Source organism: Bos javanicus, chromosome 10 (assembly GCF_032452875.1).
Source record: "Bos javanicus breed banteng chromosome 10, ARS-OSU_banteng_1.0, whole genome shotgun sequence".
NCBI classification, from domain to species: domain Eukaryota; kingdom Metazoa; phylum Chordata; class Mammalia; order Artiodactyla; family Bovidae; genus Bos; species Bos javanicus.
Window position 1 is genome coordinate 21975615 of NC_083877.1, and position 23775 is coordinate 21999389.

A 23775-nucleotide genomic window follows, 5' to 3' on the forward strand; every position below is an offset into this window, starting at 1 on the left:
GTTCTTGCTGATGTATTTTTGTGACAGGAGTGTAAGAGTGAAATGAGGACAGGGCTACCGGAAGGCTGAACTCCTCTCCTCTGAGGGTGCTGGAGAAACAGACCCAAAGCGGTCACTCAGACTGAAAGTACTTACAGACTGTTTGGTCTATGACAATGGATTGTTGTTGAGGCTTATGGTGAATTATAGAGCTAGTGCGTGTGTGTGAGCATGCTAAGTCACTTCATCCATGTCTGACTCTTTGTGACTCCATGGACTGTAGACCACCAGCCTCCTTGGTCCATGGGATTCTCCAGGGAGTAATACTGGAGTGGGTTGCCATGCCCTTCTCCAGTAGAGCTAGTACCTGCCATCAAAGAACTTATATTCTTCTGGGAAGCCAAGAGGACATTGATGGAATGAACAGAACTATTCAGATTTGATAATTTCTAAAAATGCCCGAGGGGCCACAGAGCTTATGAGTTGATGCTCACTTGCACAGTGACTGGTGCCCCAGAAACATGTCATCAAGCTTTCTGTGGAGGAGAAAGCCTCCATCTGTTGCAGAGGCCTGATGTTCCCTTAGCTTGACTGGGGATCTTATATGCAGCCTCGTGGATCTACAGGTTTATTAGAAGAGCTTGTTCAGCTGCTCCCTAAACACCTGCTTCACCTGTTTGTTCCTGAGGGTGTAGATGAAGGGATTGAGCACTGGGGTCACCACGGTGTTGAGCAAGGCCACCACCTTGTTCCTGTCCTCCCCCTGGCCACCCTTGCCCGACCGGACATACATGAAGATGCAGCTGCCATAGACGAGAGAGACAACAGTGATGTGGGAGGAACAGGTTGAGAAGGCTTTCCACCTCTCCTTGGCTGCGGGGAGGCGCAGGATGGTGTGGAGGATGTGGCCATAGCAGGTAGCCGTCACAGACAGAGTGCCCAGGAGGCTGACGTTGGCCAGGATGAAACTTAGAATTTCCATCAGACTTGTGTCTGCACATACGAGTTCCAGGAGTGGAAAGCTGTCACAGAAGAAATGATCAATGATATTGGGACCACAGAATGGCTGCTGAAATGTGAGGAAAGTTGGAATGATGATGATAAAGAATCCTGTGATCCATGAAGAAAGAACTAACTGGACACAGACCCTTTTGCTCATGATGGTGACATAACGCAAGGGGTTACATATGGCCACATACCTGTCAAAGGACATCACTGCCAGTAGGAAGAACTCTGTGGTGCCCAGGAAGAAATAGAGAAAACTTTGTAGGAAACAGCCTTCCAGGGAGATGGTCCTGTTTCCAGTCAGGATGTTGGTCAGCATCTTGGGGAAGATGACCGAGGTGAACCAGATCTCTAGGACGGCAAAGTTGCGGAGGAAGTAGTACATGGGGGTGTGGAGGCGCCTGTCCATGAGGGTGAGGACCACGATAAGGAGGTTCCCCAGTAGAGTGAGCAGGTAGGTCAGGAGGAGCCCCAGGAAGAGGAGCATCTGCAGCTCACAGGCCTCTGAGAGCCCCAGCAGGATGAACTCGGTGACAGTGGTGTGGTTCCCCGTGGCTCCTCTGGCCTCTGCTGGGAATGCCCAATCAGCGGTGTGCAGCATCAAGAGTTGTGATGTTCTGGGGATCTGAGGACACTTGGAACTGAAAGGAAAGAGGGATTTTGAGCTGAAGGAATCCTTTATTTCTTCAACTTGCAAGTCTCTTTCCCTCCCTCGTCAGGCCGGTTGTCCAGGTCCCTCACTGAGTTAGCATCAAGTTACATACTTCGATTCAATTGTCTGGTATTCTTTGGGGAAAGTTTTGCCTTTACCAATTCTTTTTCCAGTTTTCTTGTGTCTGTTAGGAAGTGTTTGTCCCTTTAAATCTTGATCAGATGATGGGTTTTTTTTTCCCCATATTTGTCCAAATGTTTTAAGTGGTCTCTCAAATAAAATATTTTCTCTGCAAATCCTGTATCCATTGGTCACAGGCCTTTATCAAAAACACTAATGGAAAATTTACTCTAGTACTTGTTACAGAGGCATTTGAGTTAGAGACTTCGTGTTTGTACCTGAGCTCCATCATTTACTAACTTGTGTGGGGCCAGTTCTCTAACTTCACCAAACTCTGCTTCTTCAGTGGGAACAAAACATGTATTTGTAAATTAGGCATCTTGGTTACTTTTTGGGATAAATTCCTAAGTAATTGTAATGAAGAATACTAATGATAAATGCTCATATTTAGAATTGTACATTGGTTCAATTTCAATTTTAGAGAATATGTCTTTGTTTTGAATAATTTTTTTCTAGTTCTTACATTATTTAGCAGTGTCTTACTGACTTCCCTGGTGGCTCATACGGTAAAGTGTCTGCTTACAATGCAGGCGACCTGGGTTTGATCCCTGGGTTGGGAAGATCCCCTGGAGAAGGAAATGGCAACTCACTCCAGCATTCTTGCCTTGAAAATCCTGCGGACGGAGGAGCCTAGTAGGCTACAGTGCATGGGATCACAAAGAGTTGGACATGACTGAGTGGCTTCACTCACTTAGAGATCTGGAGAAAGAAGTAGGCGTTCTGGCCATCGGTTGTCCTTTATAGAAATAACAGGTAAAGGCAAGCTTCTGTGAAGAAGAGCTGACTCTCTCTGAGACAGGAGCAGAAACTAATGTGATAAGCCTGCCTCAGAGAAATTATAACACAGTTCAGTATAGCTGTGTAACATATGTATTTATATGGAGAAGAATTGGATGAGAACACAGGAAAATGAGCATAATTGCCATAATAGGATGGGAGGATGGCAGGTGATTTTTCTTCTGTCTCTTTATTATTTTTATTATCACTTATAAAGTAACTTAAATTCAAAATCAGAAAAGAAGCGAGCACAATGAGTCCATTTGGACTAAGAGTTGGGTAAAAAAGTTTGAGAGAGACAAAGGGGAAACAAATGGCTGTCCGTGAACAGAGTGAAGGAAAGCCATGATGATTCTGTGAGCCATCAGCTGTTCTTGATCAGGATACTGAGAACAATGCAAAAAGTCAGAGAAGTGAGCTCTGCCACAGCCCGCCAGTGGACACCTGAAAACAGATGTCAGGCTTCCAGCCAGAGCATCCAGGGGAATCAGGGTCCACTTCCCCACAGCAAAAATCGCACCAATGTAGACTACCTCATTAGATACTAGGTGATGCTCAGTTGTCTTCAAGGCAGTTCTCATGATGGGGAGACTCCTGGTTTTCACAGGAAACTCCCAATTCTGCAGTGTTGCCACAGGAGCATGCTTCTTGGGGGCTCACCAGAGATGCGAAGTGAAGGATGCGCCAGAGCTGAAACATGGTCTGCAGGTCATGGAACAAGCAGGTCCTATTCTCTTGTACACAGTACACGCAGGTGTCTGCAAATATCCATATTTTCCAACAACCAATCTCTCTTAAGAAATATTCTCTGACTCTCACCATCTGCATATTCTCAGTTGTCCTCAGAAAGTAACAATCTCTGGATATTCCCCAGAACTTCACCAGTTTCTCAGGAAGGTTCTATTTTTCTGATCCATCACCATGTCATGGACCAGTTTACTGGGGAAATGGATATGAAAACCTATCTAATTATTCTTCCATCCCTCATATAGTAAAGCAGAGACAGACATAATTAGATGCTGATTAGTTTAACTCATCTTCAGTTGGGCTTAAGAAGTTTCTGGCCCTTCCAGGAGTATGGTGTCCATAGAGAGTTCTGGGGTAAAATAATCGTGGCAGACTCTTTGTCTTGGACTGCTTGGGATTCTGTTTAGTCTCCTTGGAAGCTCAGAGATACAGAAGGTGCAGAGCTCAAACTTAACCAATCTAGAGATTCATGTTATTCTCTTACTGGTTGGAGCTCTGCTTCCCTGGAGATTCATTATCGTCAGTGGTAATAGGACCTAAGAAGGTCCCTTACCTCTTACTTTGTTCAATTTTGGGATTTAAAGTTTACTTTGTTTTGACTGAGAAGCTGCGAAACCTCTAATGAATTTTAACTGTAACAAAGAAACACAGTTAATAAAAAGTTCATTTAAAAACACAGTTAATTCAAAGTTTTGTGATGTGCTTTTGTGTGATAAGTATGGCTCTAGATGCCACAGACAGGCAGTATTCTTGTGGGGAAGACAGACATCAAATAACCAGGTAAATATTAATTACTATTGTGATTAGTGTGTGAAAAAGAGCTCAGTGGATATCCTCAATCAGACTGAAGGATAATGAAAGGTATTCCTGATCGAGTTACATAAAGTTGTTGTTCAGTCGCAAGTCGTGTCTGACTCTTTGTGATCCATGGACTGCAGCACCCAGGCTTGCATGTCCTTCACCAACCCCTCCGCCCCAGTTTGTTCAAACTCAAGTCCATTGAGTCGACAATGCCGTCCAACCATTTCATCGTTTGTTGTCCCCTTCTCCTCTTGCCTTCAATCTTTCCTAGCACCAAGGTCTTTTCCAATGAGTCAACTCTTTGCATCAGGTGGCCAAAGTATTGGAGCTTCAGCTTCAGCATCAGTCCTTCCAATGATAATTCAGGGTTGATTTCCTTGCTGTCCAAGGGACTCTCAAGAGTTTTCTCCAGCACTACAGTTTGAAAGCATCAGTTCTTTGGTGCTCAGCCTTCCTTATGATCCAACTCTCACATCTGTACATGACTACTGCAAAAACCATAGCTTTGACTCTATGGATCTTTGTGGGCAAAGTGATGTCTCTGCTTTTTAATACGTTGTCTAGATTTGTCATAGCTTTTCTTCTAAGCAGCAAGCATCTTTTAATTTCATGGCTGCAGTCACCATCCGCAGTGATTTTTTAGTCCAAGTAAATAGTCTGTCACCGTTTTCTTTGTTCCCCCGTCTATTTGCCATGAAGTGATGCGACTGGATGCCATGATCTTGTTTTTTGAATGTTGCATTTTAAGCCAGCCTTTTCACTCTCCTCTTACACTTTCATCAAGAGGCTGTGAAGTTCCTCTTTGCTTTCTGCCATAAGGGTGGTGTCACCTGCATATCTGTGGTTCTTGATATTTCTCCTGGAAATCTTGATTCCAGCTTGTGCTTCATCAGCCTGGCATTTCTCATGATATACTGTGCATAAAAGTTAAATAAGCAGGGTGACAATATACAGCCTTCATGTACTTCTTTTCCAATTTTTAACCAATCCGTTGTTCCATGTCCAGTTCTAACTGTTGCTTCTTGACTTACATACAGGTTTCTCAGGAGGCATGTAAGGTGTTGTGGTATTTCCATCTCTATCAATTTGAGACCTTAAGAATAAATTGGAGTGTGTGTGGAGGTGAAGGACCTTTAATTAATTAATTAATCATTCATTCAATAAATGTTTCTTGAGTATCTACTTACCTACTGTGTACTAGACTCTATACTGTGTACTGAAGATGACTATGAGTGGTGAACAAAACAGAGATGGTGTCCAGTCCCCGTTGAGCATCCTCTCTATTATGTGAATCTTTGTAAAAGGATGTTGAAATTGTGTTTGTCTTGGTCCTTGGGCCATTCAAGCTATAACTACTTTGTAATCCCACTTTCTTTGGTCACCGAACTATTCTGTGGATTGGAGAAAACTGGCTAATGTAACATGACTGTCAGAAATGGTATGAGTAGGAGCCAATGATATGTTGGAAAAAGCAAATGAATGACAGGCTTTCAGTTCTCTCAGTGCATGAGTGGGTTAATCTGACTAGGGTTATCTTTCCTGAGAGTCTGGCTATCCTTAATGTAGTCAGATGGCTACCAACTCACTTTCTAAACACCTGGTCACCTCATATAAACTGCATGTGTAGTCACCTTATTCCTGGTAAAGAGTCATGACTAATCAATAACTTATAAGAAGTAGGCTCATGTGACTGGATAGCTGAGGTTAAGAAGTGTGCATGGCACACAGTGGTGGCGTCTGCTGAGATGTGCTTGTTGAAACTGTACCTCGTCTGGTTGACCAGAACTTTCATAATTTTCAGTTAGACATGATATAGCCTATGTCCTTGGTGTCACAGATCGATTTGACATAGTGCCTGTGATAGCTTCTAAGGTGGCCCCGATGACCCATCTCCTGATATTCCTGTCCATGTGTTATCCCCTCCCCTTGTGTGTGGCTGTACCTAGTGATAGTCTTCTAACAAATGGAATACAGTGAAAGGGATGAGATGTCATTTTTGAGAATGTTACAAAGAGACTGTGGTTCCATCTTGCATGTCCTTTCTTGCTCTCTTACTTGCTCTGAAGGAAGCCATATTATTAGCTGTCCAGTAGAGAAGCCCACATGGCAAGGGACTCATGTCTCCAGCCAATAGCCAGCAAAGACTTAATGACAATGAACAGACACTGTAGTGAACATGGGAGCAGATCTTCCCTTAAACAAGCATTGGGATGACTACTATTGTGGCCTGTACCTTGTTTACAGCCTTATGAGATATCTGGAGCCAGAGGCTAATACAGTTCTTATTGACATTCTGGTGTTTATTCCGTAGGTGTCCTGATGGAGCACTCAGTGCATTTTTGTTGTTCATTTACCAGTCGTGTCTGACTCTGTGATCCATGGATTACAGCACCCTGGCTTCCCTGTCCCTCACTATCTCCCAGAGTTTGCTCAAACTCATGTCCATTGAGTTGATGATGCCATCTAACCATCCCATCGTCTGTCATTCACTTCTCCTCATGTCCTCAATCTTTCCTAGCATCAGGGTCTTTTCCAATGATTCAGCTCTTTGCATCAGGTGACCCAAGTATTGAAGTTTGAGCTTCAGAATCAGTCCTTCCAATGAATATTCAGGACTGATTTCCTTTAGGATTGACTGGTTTGATCTTGCTATCCAATAGACTCTCAAGAGTTTTCTCCAGCACTACAATTTGAAAGCATCAGTCTTTGATGCTCAGCCTTCTTTATGATGCAACTCTCACATCTGTATATGACTACTGCAAAAACCATAGCTTTGGCTTAATGGATCTTTGTGGGCAAAGTGATGTTTCTGCTTTTTAGTATGTTGTTTAGATTTGTCATAGCTTTTCTTCCAAGGAGTAAGTTTCTTTTAATTTCATGGCTGCAGTCACCATCTGCAGTCACTGTTTCCATTCCCCCACACCCCCATACATTTGCCATTAAGTAATGGGACCAAATGCCATGATCTTGTTTTTTGAATGTTGAGTTTTTTATTTTATTTTATTTATTTATTTATTTTTGGCTCTGCTGGGTCTTTGTTACTGTTTGGACTTTTTGGTAGTTGCAGTAAGCAGGGGCTGTGGTGCACAGGCTTCTCAGTGAAGTGGCTTTCCTTTTGGCGAATATGCACTCTTGGTCTCTTGGGCTTCAGTAGCTGTGTGACACGGGCCTAGTGGCTCTGCAGCATGTGGGATCTCCTGGACCAGGGATTGAACCCATGTCTCCTGCCTTGACAGGCAGATTCTTTATCACTGAGCCACTAGGGAAGCCCGAATGTTGAGTTTTAAGCCAGCTTTTTTACTGTCCTCTTTCATCTTCATCAAGAGGTTCTTTAAATCCTCTTCACTTTCTGCCATAAGGGTGGTGTCATCTGCATATCTGAAGGTGTTGATATTTCTCCTGGCAATCTTTATTCCAATTTGCTTCATCCAGCCTCACATGTCACATGATGTACAGTGCATAGATGATACTTTGTGTATGAGGTGTGAATGTTGCTCTTTGTGTCCGACTATTTGCAATCTCATGGACTTTACAGTCCATGGAATTCTCCAGGCCAGAATACTGGAGTGAGAAGCCATTCCCTTCTCCAGGGGATCTTCCCAACCCAGGGACTGAACCCAGGTCTCCTGTGTTGCAGGAGGATTCTTTACCATCTGAGCAACCAGGAAAGCCTGAAAAAGTATCGTCAAATCAGATTAGAATGCATGTAAAGTATTTCAGTACCCGTCTCTCCAAGGAATACACTTACTTTACTTCCCTGGTTGTTCCATGTCAAATATGTCAAGGCTGTATATTGTCACCGTGCTTATTTAGTTTATATTCAGAGTACATCATATGAAACGCTGAGCTGGAAGAAGCACAAGCTGGAATCAAGATTGCTGGGAGAAGTATCAGTATCCTCAGATATGCAGACGACATTACCAAAGTGAAGAGGAACTTAAGAGCCTCTTGATGAAAGTGAAATAGGAGAGTGAAAAAGCTGGCTTAAAATTCAACATCTGAAACACAAAGATTATGGCATCCAGTCCCATCACGTCATGGCAAATAGGTAGGGAAACAATGGAAACAGTGACAGACTTTATGTTCTTGGGCTCCAAAATCACTGCAGATGGTGAATGCAGCCATGGAATTGAAAGACACTTGGTCCTTGAAAGAAAACCTTTGACAAACCTAGACAACGCATTAAAAAGCAGAGACATTATTTGGCAACAAAGGTCCATAGAGTCAAAGCTATGGTTTTTGCAGTAGTCATGTATGGATGTGAGAGTTGGACCATAAAGAAAGCTGAGCACTGAAGAATTGATGCCTTTGAACTATGGTGTTGGGGAAGACTCTTTTAAGAGTCCCTTGCACTGCAAAGTGATCAAACCAGGCAATCCTAAAGGAAATCAGTCCTGAATATTCATTGGAAAGACTAATGCTGAAGTTGAAGCTCCAATATTTTGGCCACTTGATGGAAAGAACTTACTCATTAGACAATACCCTGATGCTGAGCGAGATTGAAGGCAGGAGGAGAAGAGGATGACAGAGGATGAGATGGTTGGATGGTATCACCGACTCTATGAACATGAGTTTGAGCAAGCTGTGGGAGTTGGTGATGGACAGGGAAGCCTGGCATGCTGCAGTCCATGGAGGTTGCAAAGAGTCGGACATGACTGAACTAATTAACTGACTATTCCATGTCCAGTTCTGTTACTTCTTGACTTGCATACAGGATTCTCAGAAGGTAGGTAAGGTGATCTGGTATTCCCATCTCTTTAAGACTTTTCCATAGTTTGTAATCCACACAGTCAAAGGCTTTTACATAGTCAATGAAGCAGAAATAGATGTTTTTCTAGAATTCTCTTGCTTTTTCTATGATCAAACAGGTGTTGGCAATTTGATCTCTGGTTCCTCTGCTTTTTCTAAATCCAGATAATACATCTGGAATTTCTAGTTCACATATGGTTGAAGCCGAGCTTAAAGGATTTTGAGCATTACCTTGGTAGCATGTGAAATGAGTGCAATTCTGTGGTAGTTTGAACATTTTTTACCATTGCCCTTCTTTGGGATTGGATTAGATGTCTAAAATATTTTACCATCAAAAGAGTTATTATTTTACCTTGAGTTATCTTGACCATCAGTACAAGGGCTTCCCTGGTGGCTCAGTTCAGTTCAGTTCAGTTCAGTCACTCAGTTGTGTCCGACTGTTTTCAACCCCATGAACCGTAGCATGCCCGGCCTCCTTGTCCATCACCAACTCCTGGAGTTTACCCCAACTCGTGTCCATTGAGTCGGTGATGCCATCCAACCATTTCATCCTCTGTCATCCCCTTCTCCTCCTGCCCTCAATCTTTCCCAGCATCAGAGTCTTTTCAAATGAGTCAGCTCTTCGCATGAGATGGCCAAAGTATTGGAGTTTCAGCTTCAACATCAGTCCTTCCAATGAACACCCAGGACTGATCTCCTTTAGGATGGACTGGTTGGATCTCCTTTCAGTTCAAGGTACTCTCAAGAGTCTTTTTCAACACCACAGTTCAAAAGCATCAATTGTTGTGCACTCAGCTTTCTCCACAGTCCAACTCTCACATCCATACATGACCACTGGAAAAACCATAACCTTGACTAGATGGTGGCTCAGGGGTAAGGAATCCTCTTGGCAATTCAGGAGATACGATATCAATCCCTTAGTCTGGAAGATTCCTGGGAGAAGGAAATGGCAACTGACTCCAGTATTCTTGACTGGGAAATCCATGGAGAGGAGGAGCCTGGTGGGGTAGGGTACTTGGGGTCGGAAAACAGCTGGACAAGACTTAGGGACTAAACAGCAACAATGACCATTAATATGGTTGAGCATCTTTTCACTTCTATTGGTCCTTTGAGTTTACTGTCAGTGTCTATGTATATACTTATCTCAATTATCTGTTGGGTTATTTATCTTTGCATATTATAGAAAATAATTCTTTATTTGTAATTTACATTCTTCCATCTACATCCTTCCTGAAAGTTCATTTAAACCTCTTCATGAAGTTATTTCTTCCTTGACCTTATATGAAATTCAGAACAGTAATGCAAAGTTTCTGGGCATGTGTATAATTTTATAATTTTTACTTTTTTAAATATAAATTTATTTATTTTAATTGGAGGCTAATTACTTTACAATATTGTATTGGTTTTGCCATACATCAACATGAATCTGCCACGGGTATACACGTGTTCCCCATCCTGAACCCCCCCTCTCACCTCCCTCCCCATCCCATCCCTCTGGGTCATCCCAGTGCGCCATTCCTGAGCATCCTGTATCGTGCATCGAACCTGGACTGGCAATTCGTTTCACATATGATAATATACATGTTTCAATGCCATTCTCCCAAATCATCCCACCATTGCCCTTTCCCACAGAGTCCAAAAGACTGTTCTATACATCTGTGTCTCTTGCTGTCTCCCATACAGAGTTATCGTTACCATCTTTCTAAATTCCATGTATATGTGTTAGTATACTGTATTGGTGTTTTTCTTTCTGGCTTACTTCACTCTGTATAATAGGCTCCAGTTTCATCCACCTCATTGGAATTGATTCAAATGCATTCTTTTTAATGGCTGAGTAATACTCCATTGTGTATATGTACCACAGCTTTCTTCTCCATTCATCTGCTGGTGGACATCTAGGTTGCTTCCATGTCCTGGCTATTATAAACAGTGCTGCGATGATGGGCATATGTATACTTTTAGAAGTCCTTCATTCACCATTTGTTCAAAGAATGGGATTATTTATTGTCTGGTCCTATGTAATTGTTAAAGTTTTGAACTTCATTTAAAGTAAATTGTTTTCTATCGATGCATAAGGCCTGTTTCTGGCCGGAAATCTTCAAAGAGAAAGGGTGTGTTGTTTTGGCTTCCTCTGTGTTAACTATGCAAGTCCACCTTCCCCTCACCTGAGTTTGCTAACCCTGTCCTCCTCCAGAGGTATGGGCATGGGATTGGTGTGGCAGGTAGGGATGGATTTCCTAGCGGAAGGGGAAGGTTATATGGACAAAGATGGTAGTGGTGGTGGTAAGAAATGGTGGATTAGTACATATTTTGAATGTATAATCCCCAGAATTTGCTGATGGATTGACTGAGAAATAAGAGAAAGGGAGGAAGTCAAAGTAATGCAGTTTTGTTTTTGACCTGGAATCTGTACTTTTCTTATTGGGTAAAATACATAATAATATAAAATTTCTCATTTTAACCATTCTAAAGTGTACTGTTTGGTGGTGTCAAGTACATTCACATTGTTGTGAGATCATCACCATTATCCATGTCCAGAACTTTTTCATCATCCCAAGCTGAAATTTTATATTCATCAAATAATAACTCTCCATTCCTACCCACACTTCCTGGTAACCCCCATTCTACATTCTGTCTCTATGATTTTTTTTTGCTCACTCTATTCCTCATATTGTGGAATCTGACTGTATTTGTCCTCTTATGTCTTGCTTATTTCACTTAGCATATGTCTTCAAGTTTCCTACATGTTGTAGCATTTAATTTATCAGAATTCCATCTCTTTTTAAGGCAGAATAATATTCCAATGTATGTACGTACCACATTTTGTTTATCCATTCATTTGTCCATGGACATTTGAGTTGTTTCTACCTTTTTGGCTGTTGTGAATAGTGCTGCTATGAACACAGATGTAAAAATATGTGTTCAAGTCCTTACTTTCAGTTCTTTTGGGTTTATGTCTAGAAGTGAGATTGCTGGATGATACACTAAATCTATGTTTATATTATTTGGGAACTGCCATAATGTTTTCCACAGTGGCTGAATCATTTCATACTCTCATCAGCAATGCACCAGAATTCTAATCTATCCATATGCTTGCCAAAACTTGGTATAATCTGTTCAAGAAAATTTTAAAAAATAATATCCATCTTTATGGCTATGAAATAATATTTCATTGTGATTTTAATTTGCATTTCCCTAATGACTATGCCAAAGCCTTCGACTGTGTGGATCACAATAAACTGGAAAATTCTGAAAGAGATGGGAATACCAGACCACCTGACCTGCCTCTTGAGAAACCTATATACAGGTCAGGAAGCAACAGTTAGAACTGGACATGGAACAACAGACTGGTTCCAAATAGGAAAAGGAGTACATCAAGGCTGTATATTGTCACCCTGTTTATTTGACTTATATGGAGAGTACATCATGAGAAACACTGGGCTAGAAGAAGGACAAACTGGAATCAAGATTGCTGGGAGAAATATCAGTAATCTCAGATATGCAGATGACACTACCCTTATGGCAGAAAGTGAAGAGGAACTCAAAAGCCTCTTGATGAAAGTGAAAGAGGAGAGTGAAAAAGTTGGCTTAAAGCTCAACATTCAGAAAATGAAGATCATGGCATCTGGTCCCATCACTTCATGGGAAGTATATGGGGAAACAGTGGAAACAGTGTCAGACTTTATTTTGGGGGGCTCCAAAATCACTGCAGATGGTGACTGCAGCCATGAAATTAAAAGACTCTTACTCCTTGGAAGAAAAGTTATGACCAACCTAGATAGCATATTCAAAAGCAGAGACATTACTTTGCCAACAAAGGTCCATCTAGTCAAGGCTATGTTTTTTCCAGTGGTCATGTATGGATGTGAGAGTTGGACTGTGAAGAAAGCTGAGCGCCGAAGAATTGATGCTTTTGAACTGTGGTTTTGGAGAAGACTCTTGAGAGTCCCCTGGACTGCAAGGATATCCAACCCATCCATTCTGAAGGAGATCAGTCCTGGGTGTTCTTTGGAAGGAATGATGCTGAGGCTGAAACTCCAGTACCTTGTCCACCTCATGCCCAGAGTTGACTCATTGGAAAAGACTCTGATGGTGAGGGGGATTGGTGGCAGGAGGAAAAGGGAACAACAGAGGATGAGATGGCTGGATGGCATCACTGACTTGATGGATGTGAGTCTGAGTGAACTCCGGGAGTTGGTGATGGACAGGGAGGCATGGCGTGCTGCGATTCACGGCGTCATAAAGAGTCAGACACAACTGAGCAACTGAACTATACTGAATGATTGTTGATGCTGCACATCTTTTCATGTACTTATTAGCCACTTGTAGAAGAGCTGTTTTTGTTATTGAAAACATAGGTTTTAATTCATAGTAGCTATATAATCCTTTCTTGACATCTTTCTATGGTAATTGGGCCAGTTAAGTTTTCTATTTCTTTTTACATTTTTGAAAATTCTCATTCTCTAGGGATTCGTTCATTTTCTCTAGGTTTTACTATTTGTTACTGAAGAGTTACCCATGGTATTTTCTTATAAAGATCATTTTATACCCTAAAATATAGTTATTTGTGTCATTTCTATCTTCCTTATTAGATTTCAAATTCTTTGAAAGCATAAATTAAGTGTTATCCACTGAACATTTCCTTGGACATGGCATTCATGTAATAATTATTTTGGGATAAGTTAACATATGAATTGATCTCATTATTTAGTTAATATTTGATTATTTACCAATATGACTTAATTTTCTTTTTCATGAAAATAATGAATATCTTAGTAACAAATTTCAATAGGTTTAATACTGTATTTAAGTTTGTATAAGATAAATAGGATATTCTGAATATAAAATATATAGTTTTAGCAAACAGAAAAGTTTTCTTAACAAACGTGAGATTTAAAAGGAAGAGAGGGAAGGTAGGATGAGATACGAATGAAAGAAACTGACATTTAGTGAGACTTGTTATGTGCCAGTCACTATTTAAGATTCTTGCATAGAGTATCTCATTTGACTTTTATCATAATGCTTTGAAACGGATCCTGATTTTACAGATGAGAAAACAGGGGCTCAGGGAAGTAACCAACCAGGTTACTTGGAATAGGAATGATGACTATCTATGAATTTTAATACTAAACAAAGAGTTTAGTATTAGCTTATATGCAGGATAATAAACAACTAACCTTATTTTTTGAATTCTTATGGATATATTACTGTGACAAGACGAGGACAGTGTTAACAGTGTTCTCCTCTCCCTTGAAGTTGTTGGAGAAACAGAAACACAAAATCAATCTGAAAGTACTTTCTGAGTATTTATATGGTCTATCACAACAGATTGGTTTTCGAGGCTTATGGTGAATTACAGAGCCAGTACCTCTCATCAAAGAATTTGTATCTGCTGGAAAGCCAGGTATATAGATGGAATGAAGCGAAATATACAAATATGATAATTACTAAAATTGCCTTGAGGGGCCACAGAGCTTATGAGTTGATGCTTAGTTTCACAGTGACTGGCACCCCAGAAACATGTCATCAAGCTTTTTGTGGATGAGAAAGCCTCCATCTGTTGCAGAGCCCTGACGTTCCCTTAGCTTGAGTGGGGATCTTATGTGTAGCCTCTTGGATCCACAGGTTTATTAGAAGAGCTTGTTCACCTGCTCCCTAAACACCTGCTTCACCTGTTTGTTTCTGAGGGTGTAGATGAAGGGATTGAGCACTGGGGTCACCACGGTGTTGAGCAAGGCCACCACCTTGTTCCTGTCCTCCCCCTGGCCGCCCTTGCCCGACCGGACATACATGAAGATGCAGCTGCCATAGAAGAGAGAGACAACAGTGATGTGGGAGGAACAGGTTGAGAAGGCTTTCTGCCTCTCCTTGGCTGAGGGGATGTGCAGGATGGTGTGGAGGATGTGGCCATAGCAGGTAGCCGTCACAGACAGAGTGCCCAGGAGGCTGACGTTGGCCAGGATGAAACTTAGAATTTCCATCAGACTTGTGTCTGCACATATGAGTTCCAGGAGTGGAAAGTTGTCACAGAAGAAATGATCAATGATATTGGGACCACAGAAGGGCTGCTGAAATGTGAGGAAACCTGGAATGATGTTGAGAAGGAACCCTGTGATCCATGAAGAAAGAACTAGCTGGACACAGACCCTTTTGCTCATGATGGTGACATAACGCAAGGGGTTACATATGGCCACATACCTGTCAAAGGACATCACTGCCAGTAGGAAGAACTCTGTGGTGCCCAGGAAGAAATAGAGAAAACACTGTAGGAAACAGCCTTCCAGGGAGATGGTCCTGTTTCCAGTCAGGATGTTGGTCAGCATCTTGGGGAAGATGACCGAGGTGAACCAGATCTCTAGGACGGCAAAGTTGCGGAGGAAGTAGTACATGGGGGAGTGGAGGCGCCTGTCCATGAGGGTGAGGACCACGATGAGGAGGTTCCCCAGTAGAGTGAGCAGGTAGGTCAGGAGGAGCCCCAGGAAGAGGAGCATCTGCAGCTCACAGGCCTCTGAGAGCCCCAGCAGGATGAACTCGGTCACAGTGGTGTGGTTCCCCATGGCTCCTCTGGCCTCTGCTGGGAATGCCCAATCAGCAGTGTGCAGCATTAAGAGTCGTGATGTTTTGGGGATCTGAGGACACTTGGAACTGAAAGGAAAGAGGGATTTTGAGCTGAAGGAATCCTTTATTTCTTCAACCTGCAGGTCCCTTTTCCTCCCTCATCACGCTGGTTGTCCAGGTCCCTCACACTCAGTTAGCATCAAGTCACATATTTTGATTCAGTTGTCTGGTATTCTTTGGGGAAAGTTTTTCCTTTATCAATTCTTTTTCTGTTTTTCTTATTTATGTTAGGAAGTGTGTGTCCCTTTATTTCTTCTTAATCAGATGATGTCTTTTCCTATATTTGTCCAAATGTTTTAAGTGGTCTCTCTAATAAAGTAAAATATTTTCTCTGCAAATCCTGTATCCATTGATCACAGACCTTTATCAAAAACACTGATGGAAAATTTACTCTAGAACTTGTTACACAGACATTTCATTTAGAGACTCTGTGTGTGCACCTGAGCTTCAACATTTACTAATCTGTCTGGGGCCAGTTCTCTAACCTCACAAAACTCTGCTTCATCAATGGGAATATGAATATGTCACAGTTCACAAGAGAAAAGTTCTCCAGAATTTAAATTAGTAATGTATACTCAACACCTAACACAAGATTGACCATGGACCATGCAGTCACACAATGCTAGCTATTTTTATTTCTCCCTTTCTGGGCTGATATTCTTGCAGGATAATGAAGGATAAGTAAAAATAAAATTGGAGAAAACATACTAGATTTCGGGCAATGTGTATTTAAACGAAAAGTTTTAAATTATAAAAATATTATCAGGTCATCATGGACACTTTAAGATATACAGAAAATGGAAAGAATCACCTATAGTCCTACAGAGACAACTGCTATTAATATATTCATTTATTTCTATTGTACTTTTCTATTTTTTACAGTGTATGGATTTGAATGGTCAACGAGCACACAGATTATTATTTTCAATATCCTTGCTTCCCACATTATCAGTTCAACAAATTATTGTTATGCTATTACAAATCCTTTCTTAGATATTATTGGCTGATATTGTTTGAGGGATTCATGTGCTATGAAATTGTTGTATCAGAGGAGAGAACATGCATTCGTAGATTAGGGATGATGCTTATTTCTTTGGGATAAATTACTAAGTAATATTAACAATAATGATAAATGCTCATATTTAGAATTTTTTGGTTCAATTTCAGTTTTAGAGAATATGTCTTTGTTTTCCTGGTCTTTTCTAAAAGATTTTTTTTTCTGGTTTTTACATTGTTCAACAGTGTCTCTCTGGTTCTGGATAAAGAAGTAGGCATTCTCGCCATCGGTTGTTGTTTATAGAAATGACAGGTAAAGGCAAGCTTCTGTGGAGAAAAGCTGACTCTGTGTGAGACAGGAGCAGGAACTAATGTGATATGCCTGCCTCAGAGAAATGGTAATGCAGTGCAGTATGCTGGTGCTGGTGCTAAGTCGCTTCCGTCGTGTCCGACTCTGTGCGACCCCATAGACAGCAGCCCACCAGGCTCCCCCGTCCCTGGGATTCTGCAGGCAAGAACACTGGAGTGGGTTGCCATTTCCTTCTCCAATGCATGAAAGTGAAAAGTCAAAGTGAAGTCGCTCAGTCTTGTCCGACTCTTTGCGACCTCATGGACTGCAGCCTACCAGGCTTCTCTGTCCATGGGATTTTCCAGGCACAAGTACTGGAGTGGGGTGCCATTGCCAGTATAGCTGTGTAAAATATGTATTTATATGGAGAAGAATTGGATGAGAACACAGGAAAATGAGCATAATTGCCCCAATAGGATGGGAGGATGCTGGGTGATTTTTGTTCTGTCTCTTTATTATGTTATTATTGATTGTAAAATAACTTAAATTCAAAGTTATAAAAGAAACCAGCACAACGAGCCCATTTGGACTAAGAGTTGGGTAGAACAGTTTGAGACAAATGGGAAATAAATGGCTGCCCATGAAGAGTGAAAAAATAGTCTTAATGATTCTGTGAGCATCGGCTGTTCCTGAGTCAGGATACTGAGAACGATACAAAAAGTCAAAGAAGTGAGCTGTGCCACAGCCCGCCAGTGGACACCTGAAAACAGATGACAGGCTTCCAGCCAGAGCATCCAGAGGAATCAGGTTCCCCTTCCCCACACCAAAAATCGCACCACGTAGATTACCTCAGTAGATACTAGGTGAGATGCTCATTTGTCTTCAAGGCAGTTCTGATGAGGGGAGATTCCTGATTTTCACAGGAACCTTCTGACTCTGCAAGGTTGCCCGAGGAGTACACTTCTTGGGGGCTCACCTGAGATGCGCAGTGAAGGACGCGCCAGAGCTGTAATATGGTCTGCAGGTCATGGACACAGACAGGTCCTGTTCTCTTGTACACAGTGTCTGCAAATATTCATATTTTCCAACAACCAATCTCTCTTAAGAAATATTCTCTGACTCTCACTATCTACATATTCTCAGTTGTCCTCAGAAAGTAAAAATCTCTGGATATTCCCCAGAACTTCACCAGTTTCTCAGTAAGCTTCTATTGCTCCTGATCCATCACTGTGTTACCACTGGACCAATTTCCTGGGGAAATGGACATGAAAACCTATTTAATGATTCTTCCATTCCTCACATAGTAAGGCAGAGACAGACATCAATAGATGCTGATTAATGTAACTCCTTTTTAGTTGGGCGTAAGAGATTTCTGGCCCTTCCAGGAGTATGGTTTCCATATAGGGTTCTGGGTGAAATAGTAATGGCAGACTCTGCCTTTGTGGAGCTGGCATCAGGCTTGGACTGCTTGGGGTTCTGTTTGGTCTCCATGGAAACTCAGAGATACAGAAGGTGCAGAGCTCAAACTTAACCAATCTAGAGATTCATGTTATTCTCTTACTGGTTGGAGCTATGCTTCCCTGGAGATTCATTATCATCAGTGGTAATAAGACCTAAGAAAGTCCTTAACCTCTTACTTTCTTCAACTTTGGAATTAAAATTTGCTTTATTTTGACTGAGAAGCTGAGAAACCTCTTATGAATTTTAACTGTAACAAAGAAACATAGTTATTAAAACATTAAATAAGTTTTGTGGTGTGCTTTTTGTGTGGTAAGTATGACTCTAGATGCCAGATATAGGCAATGTCTTGTGGGGAAGACAGCCATTAAATAACAAGACACTATTGAGACTAATGTCTGAAGAAGACCATATCGGAGATCCTGAACCGGACTGAAGTATGAGGAGATATTCCTGATGAAGTTACATAAAGTTGTTTTTCAGTCACTCAGAGATGTCCAACTCTTGTGACCCCATGGACTGCAGCATGCCAGGGTTCCCTGTCCTGGAGTTTGCTCAAACTCATATCCATTGAATCGATGATGCCATCCAACGATCTCATCCTGTGTCTTCCACTTCTCCCCATGTCCTCAGTCTTTCCTAGCATCAGGTCATTTCCAATGAGTTGGCTCTTTGCATCAGGTGGCCAAAGTATTGGAGCTTCAGTTTCAGCATCAGTCCTTCCAATGAATATTCAAGGTTTATTTCCTTTAGGATTGGCTGGCTTGATCTCCTTGCTGTCCAAGGACTCTCAAGAGTCTTCTCCTGGACCATGGTTCAAAAGCATCAATTCTTCTGCACTCAGTCTTCTTTATGGTCCAGATCTCACATCTGTACTTGACTACTGGAAAAACCATAGCTGTGAATATATGGACTTTTGTGCACAAAGTGATGTCTCTGCTTTTTAATATGCTCAACCCACTCCAGTATTCTTGCCTGGAGAATCCCAGGGACAGGGGAGCCTGGTGGGCTGCCGTCTATGTGGTCGAACTGAGTCGGACATGACTGAAGCGACTTAGCAGCAGCAGCAGCAGCAGCAGCAGCAGCAGATTTGTCATAGCCTTTCTTCCAAGGAGAAAGTGTCTTATAATCTCATGGCTGCAGTCACCATCTGCAGTGATTTTGGAGCCCAAGAAAATAAAGTCTGTCATTGTTTTCATTTTCCCCCCGATGTATTTGCCATGAAGTGATGAGACCAGATCTCATTTTTTAAATGTTGACTTTTAAGCCAGCTTTTTCACTCTCATTTTTCAACTTCGTCAAGCGGCTCTTTAGTTCTTCATTTTCTGCCTTTAGGGTGGTGTCATCTGCATGTCTGAGGTTACTGATATTTCTCCTGGCAATCTTGATTCCAGCTTGTGCTTTATTCAGACCAGCATTTCGCATGATGTACTCTGCATAGAAGTTAAATAAGCAGGGTGACAATATACAGCCTTGACATACTCCTTTCCCAATTTTGAGGCAGTCCATTGCTCTGTATTCGGTTGCAACTGTTTTTGTTTTTTTTTTTGCCCTCCATTCAGATTTCACAGGAAGCAGGTAAGGTGGGCCAGTATTCCCATCTCTTTAAGAATTTTCTGCAGTGTGTTGTGATCCGACAGTCTTTAGTGTAGTTAATGAAGCAGAAGTAGATGTTTTCCTGTAATTCTCTTGCTTTTTCTATGATCTTTTTCTTGCTTTTTCATATGATTACGTATGTTGGCAATTTGGTCTCTGGTTCTCCTGCCTTTTCTAAATCCAGCTTGTACATCTGAAAGTTCTTAGTTCACGTACTGTTGAAGCCTAGCTTGTAGGATTTGCGCATTACCTTGCTAGCATATGAAATGAGTATAGTATGCCGTTGTTTGAACATTCTTTGACATTGCACTTCTTTGGGATTGGATTAGATGTCTAAAATTCTGTAAATCAAAGGTTTGAATTTCTTTAAAATAAAACTTATTTTATTTAAAAAATAAAATAAAACTCATTTTAATTTGAGTTATCCTGACCAATAGTATAATCGGGAAGATCCCCTGGAGAAGGAAATGGCAACACACTCCAGTACTCTTGCCTAGAAAATTCCATGGCCAGTGGAGCCTGGTGAGCTACAGTCCATGGGGTCTCAGAGAGTCAGACACGACTGAGCGGCTTCACTTTTCCTTGGTGGTTCAATGGTAAAGCAGCATCCTGGCAATGCAGAGACACGAGTTGGATCCCTGAGTTAGGAAGATCCCCTGCAGAAAGAAATGGCAACATACTTAAGTGTTCTTGCCTGGGAAATCCCATGTACAAGAGGAGTTTGGCAGGCTCCATTCCCTGGGGGTCACCAAAGGGTTGGACACAAGTTACTGACTAAACAACAGCGACAGTTAGTAAGTTGAACATCTTTTCACTTGTATATGGGCCCTTTGGGTTTACTTTTCTGTCAGGTGTCTATGTATATACTTATCTCATTTATCTCTTGGGTTGTTTGTCTTTGTTTATTATAGAAAATAATCTTTTATTTGTAATTTACATTCTTCCCTCTACCTCCTTCTTGAATGCCCATTTAAACCTGTTCATGTAGTTATTTCTTCCTTGACCTTGGATAGAATTCAGGACAGCTATGCAGATTTTCTGGGCATACATATAATTTTAGAAGTCCTTCATTTACCATTTGTTCAAAGAATGGAATTATTAAATTGTCTGAGCCCATATAATTGTTAAATTTTGAATGTCACTTAAAGTGAAAATGTATTCATTTCTTCACATAAGGCCTATTTCAGGCAGGAGAACTTCAGAGAGAAAGGGTGTGTGGCTTTGGCATCTTCTCTGTTTACTATGCAAGTAGACCTTCCCTTTATCTGTGTTTGCTAACTTTGTCCTCCACCAGGGATATGGGATGGGATTGAGTTGGCATGTAGTGAATAGATATCCTAGAGGAAGGGGAAGGTGATATGGACAAAGATGTTAGTATGGTGGTAGGAAGTGATAAATTTGATACCTATTTTGAATGTATAATACACAGAATTTGCTAATGTATTGACTTTGGGAAATGAAAGAGAAAGAGTCAAAGGTAATGTAGTTTTGCTTTTGATCTGGAGCAATAAGTACTTTTCTTATTGTGGTAAAATGCATAAATCATTTTTAAAAAATTTTGTTTTTTTTTATTGAAGGATAATTGCTTTACAGAATTTTGCTGTTTTCTGTCAAACCTCAACATGAATCAGCCATAGGTATACATATATTCCCTCCGTTTTGAAACTCCCTCCCATATCCGTCCCCATCCCACCACTCTAGGTTGATAGAGACCCTGATTGAGTTTCCTGAGCCATACAGAAAATTCCCATTGGCTATCTATTTTACATACAGTAATGTAAGTTTCCATGTTACTCTTTCCATACATCTCGCCCTCTCCTCCCCTCTCCCCGTGTCCATAAGTCTATTCTCTATGTCTGTTTCTCCATTCAGTTCAGTTCAGTCGTTCAGTCATGTCCGACTCTTTGCGATGCCATGAACTGCAGCACGTCAGGCCTCCCTGTCCATCACCAACTCCCAGAGTCCACCCAAACTCATGTCTGTTGAGTCGGTGATGCCATCCAACCATCTCATCCTCTGTCGTCCCCTTCTCCTCCTACCCTCAATCATTCCCAGCATCAGGGTCTTTTCCAATGAGTCAACTCTTCACATGAAGTGGCCAAAGTACTGGAGTTTCAGCTTCAACATCAGTCCTTCCAATGAACACCCAGGACTGATTTCCTTTAGGATGGACTGGTTGGATCTCCTTGCAGTCCAAGGGACTCTCAAGAGTCTTCTCCAACACCACAGTTCAAAAGTACCAATTCTTCGGCACTCAGCTTTCTTTGTAGTCCAACTCTCACATCCATACATGACTACTGGAAAAACCATGGCCTTGACTAGATGGACATTTGTTGACAAAGTAATGTTTCTGCTTTTTAATATGCTAGCTAGGTTGGTCATAACTTTCCTTCCAAGGAGTAAGTGGCTTTTAATTTCATGGCTGCAATCACCATCTGCAGTGATTTTGGAGCCCAGAAAAATAAAGTCTGACACTGTTTCCCCATCTATTTCCCATGAAGTGATGGGACCAGATGCCATGATCTTCGTTTTCTGAATGTTGAGCTTTAAGTCAACTTTTTCACTCTCTTCTTTCACTTTCATCAAGAGGCTCTTTAGTTCTTCACTTTCTGCCATAAGGGTGGTGTCATCTGCGTATCTGAGGTTATTGATATTTCTCCCGGCAATCTTGATTCCAGCTTGTGCTTCCTCCAGTCCAGCGTTTCTCATGATGTACTCTGCATATAACTTAAATAAGCAGGATGACAATATACATCCTTGACGTACTCCTTTTCCTATTTGGAACCAGTCTGTTGTTCCATGTCCAGTTCTAACTGTTGCTTCCTGACCTGCATACAGGTTTCTCAAGAGGCAGGTCAGGTGGTCTGGTATTCCCATCTCTTTCAGAATTTTCCACAGTTTCTTGTGATCCACACAGTCAAAGGCTTTGGCATAGTCAATAAAGCAGAAATAGATGTTTTTCTGGAACTCTCTTGCTTTTTTGATGAACTAGCAGATATTGGCAATTTGATCTCTGGTTCCTCTGCCTTTTCAAAAACCAGCTTGAACATCTGGAAGTTCACGGTTCGCGTATTGCTGAAGCCTGGCTTGGAGAATTTTAAGCATTACTTTACTAGCGTGTGAGATGAGTGCAGTTGTGTGGTAGTTTGAGTGTTCTTTGGCATTGCCTTTCTTTGGGATTGGAATGAATCCCAATTTCTCCAAAATCCCAGTTTCTCCATTGTTGCCCTATAAATAAATTCTTCAGTATCATGGTTTTGGATTCTGTATATATGCATTAGAATACGATATTTATCTTTCTCTTTATGACTTCATTTGGTATAATAGGTTCTAGGTTCGTCCACCTATTAGAACTGACACAAATGAGTTTCTTTTTTATGGCTGAGTAATATTCCATTGTGTATATGTACCACAACTTTTTAATCTATTCATCTGTCGATGGACATCTAGGTTGCTTCCATGTTCTAGCTATTGTAAATAGGGGTGCAGTGAACAATGGGATACGTGTGTCTCTTTCAATTTTGGTTTCCTCAGGGTATATGCCTAGGAGTGGGATTGCTGGGTCATATGGTGTTTTTTTTTCCTTAGTTTTTAAAGGAATCTCCATATCGTCTTCCATAGTGGCTGTATCAATTTACATTCCCACCAATAGTGCAAGAGCATTCCGTTTTCTCCTCACCCTCTCCAGCATTTATTATTTGTAGACTTTTTGATGATGGCCATTATGACTGGTGTGAAGTATATCTCACTGTAGTTTTGATTTGCATTTCTCTAATAATGAGCGATGTTGGGCATCTTTTCATGTGTTAGCCATTTGTATGTCTTCTTTGGAGAGATGTCTGTTTAGGTCTTTTCCCCACTTTTTGATTGGTTTGTTTGTTTTTCTGGTATTGAGTTGTATGAGCTGCTTGTATATTTTGGAAATTAG

General features: G+C 41.3%; 2 protein-coding genes across 2 annotated transcripts; both read right to left on the minus strand.

The window, feature by feature from the left end:
• Positions 1 to 216: 216 nt before the first annotated feature.
• LOC133255853 (olfactory receptor 6E1-like) lies at positions 217 to 1865 on the minus strand. The gene has a single exon (XM_061430500.1). The coding sequence runs from the start codon at positions 1583 to 1585 to the stop codon at positions 611 to 613; it is 975 nt and encodes a 324-aa protein (XP_061286484.1). The 5' UTR covers positions 1586 to 1865; the 3' UTR covers positions 217 to 610.
• A 12582-nt stretch (positions 1866 to 14447) lies between these two features.
• Positions 14448 to 15635, minus strand: LOC133255295 (olfactory receptor 6E1-like). Its single transcript, XM_061429808.1, has one exon. It carries the CDS (start codon positions 15493 to 15495, stop codon positions 14521 to 14523), a length of 975 nt encoding a protein of 324 aa, XP_061285792.1. The 5' UTR covers positions 15496 to 15635; the 3' UTR covers positions 14448 to 14520.
• Positions 15636 to 23775: the final 8140 nt, after the last annotated feature.

What these genes read in the sequence shown, in the direction of transcription:
- LOC133255295 (XM_061429808.1), bottom strand. Translation starts at nt 15,495, where the DNA reads ATGCTGCACACTGCTGATTGGGCATTCCCAGCAGAGGCCAGAGGAGCC.
- LOC133255853 (XM_061430500.1), bottom strand. Translation starts at nt 1,585, where the DNA reads ATGCTGCACACCGCTGATTGGGCATTCCCAGCAGAGGCCAGAGGAGCC.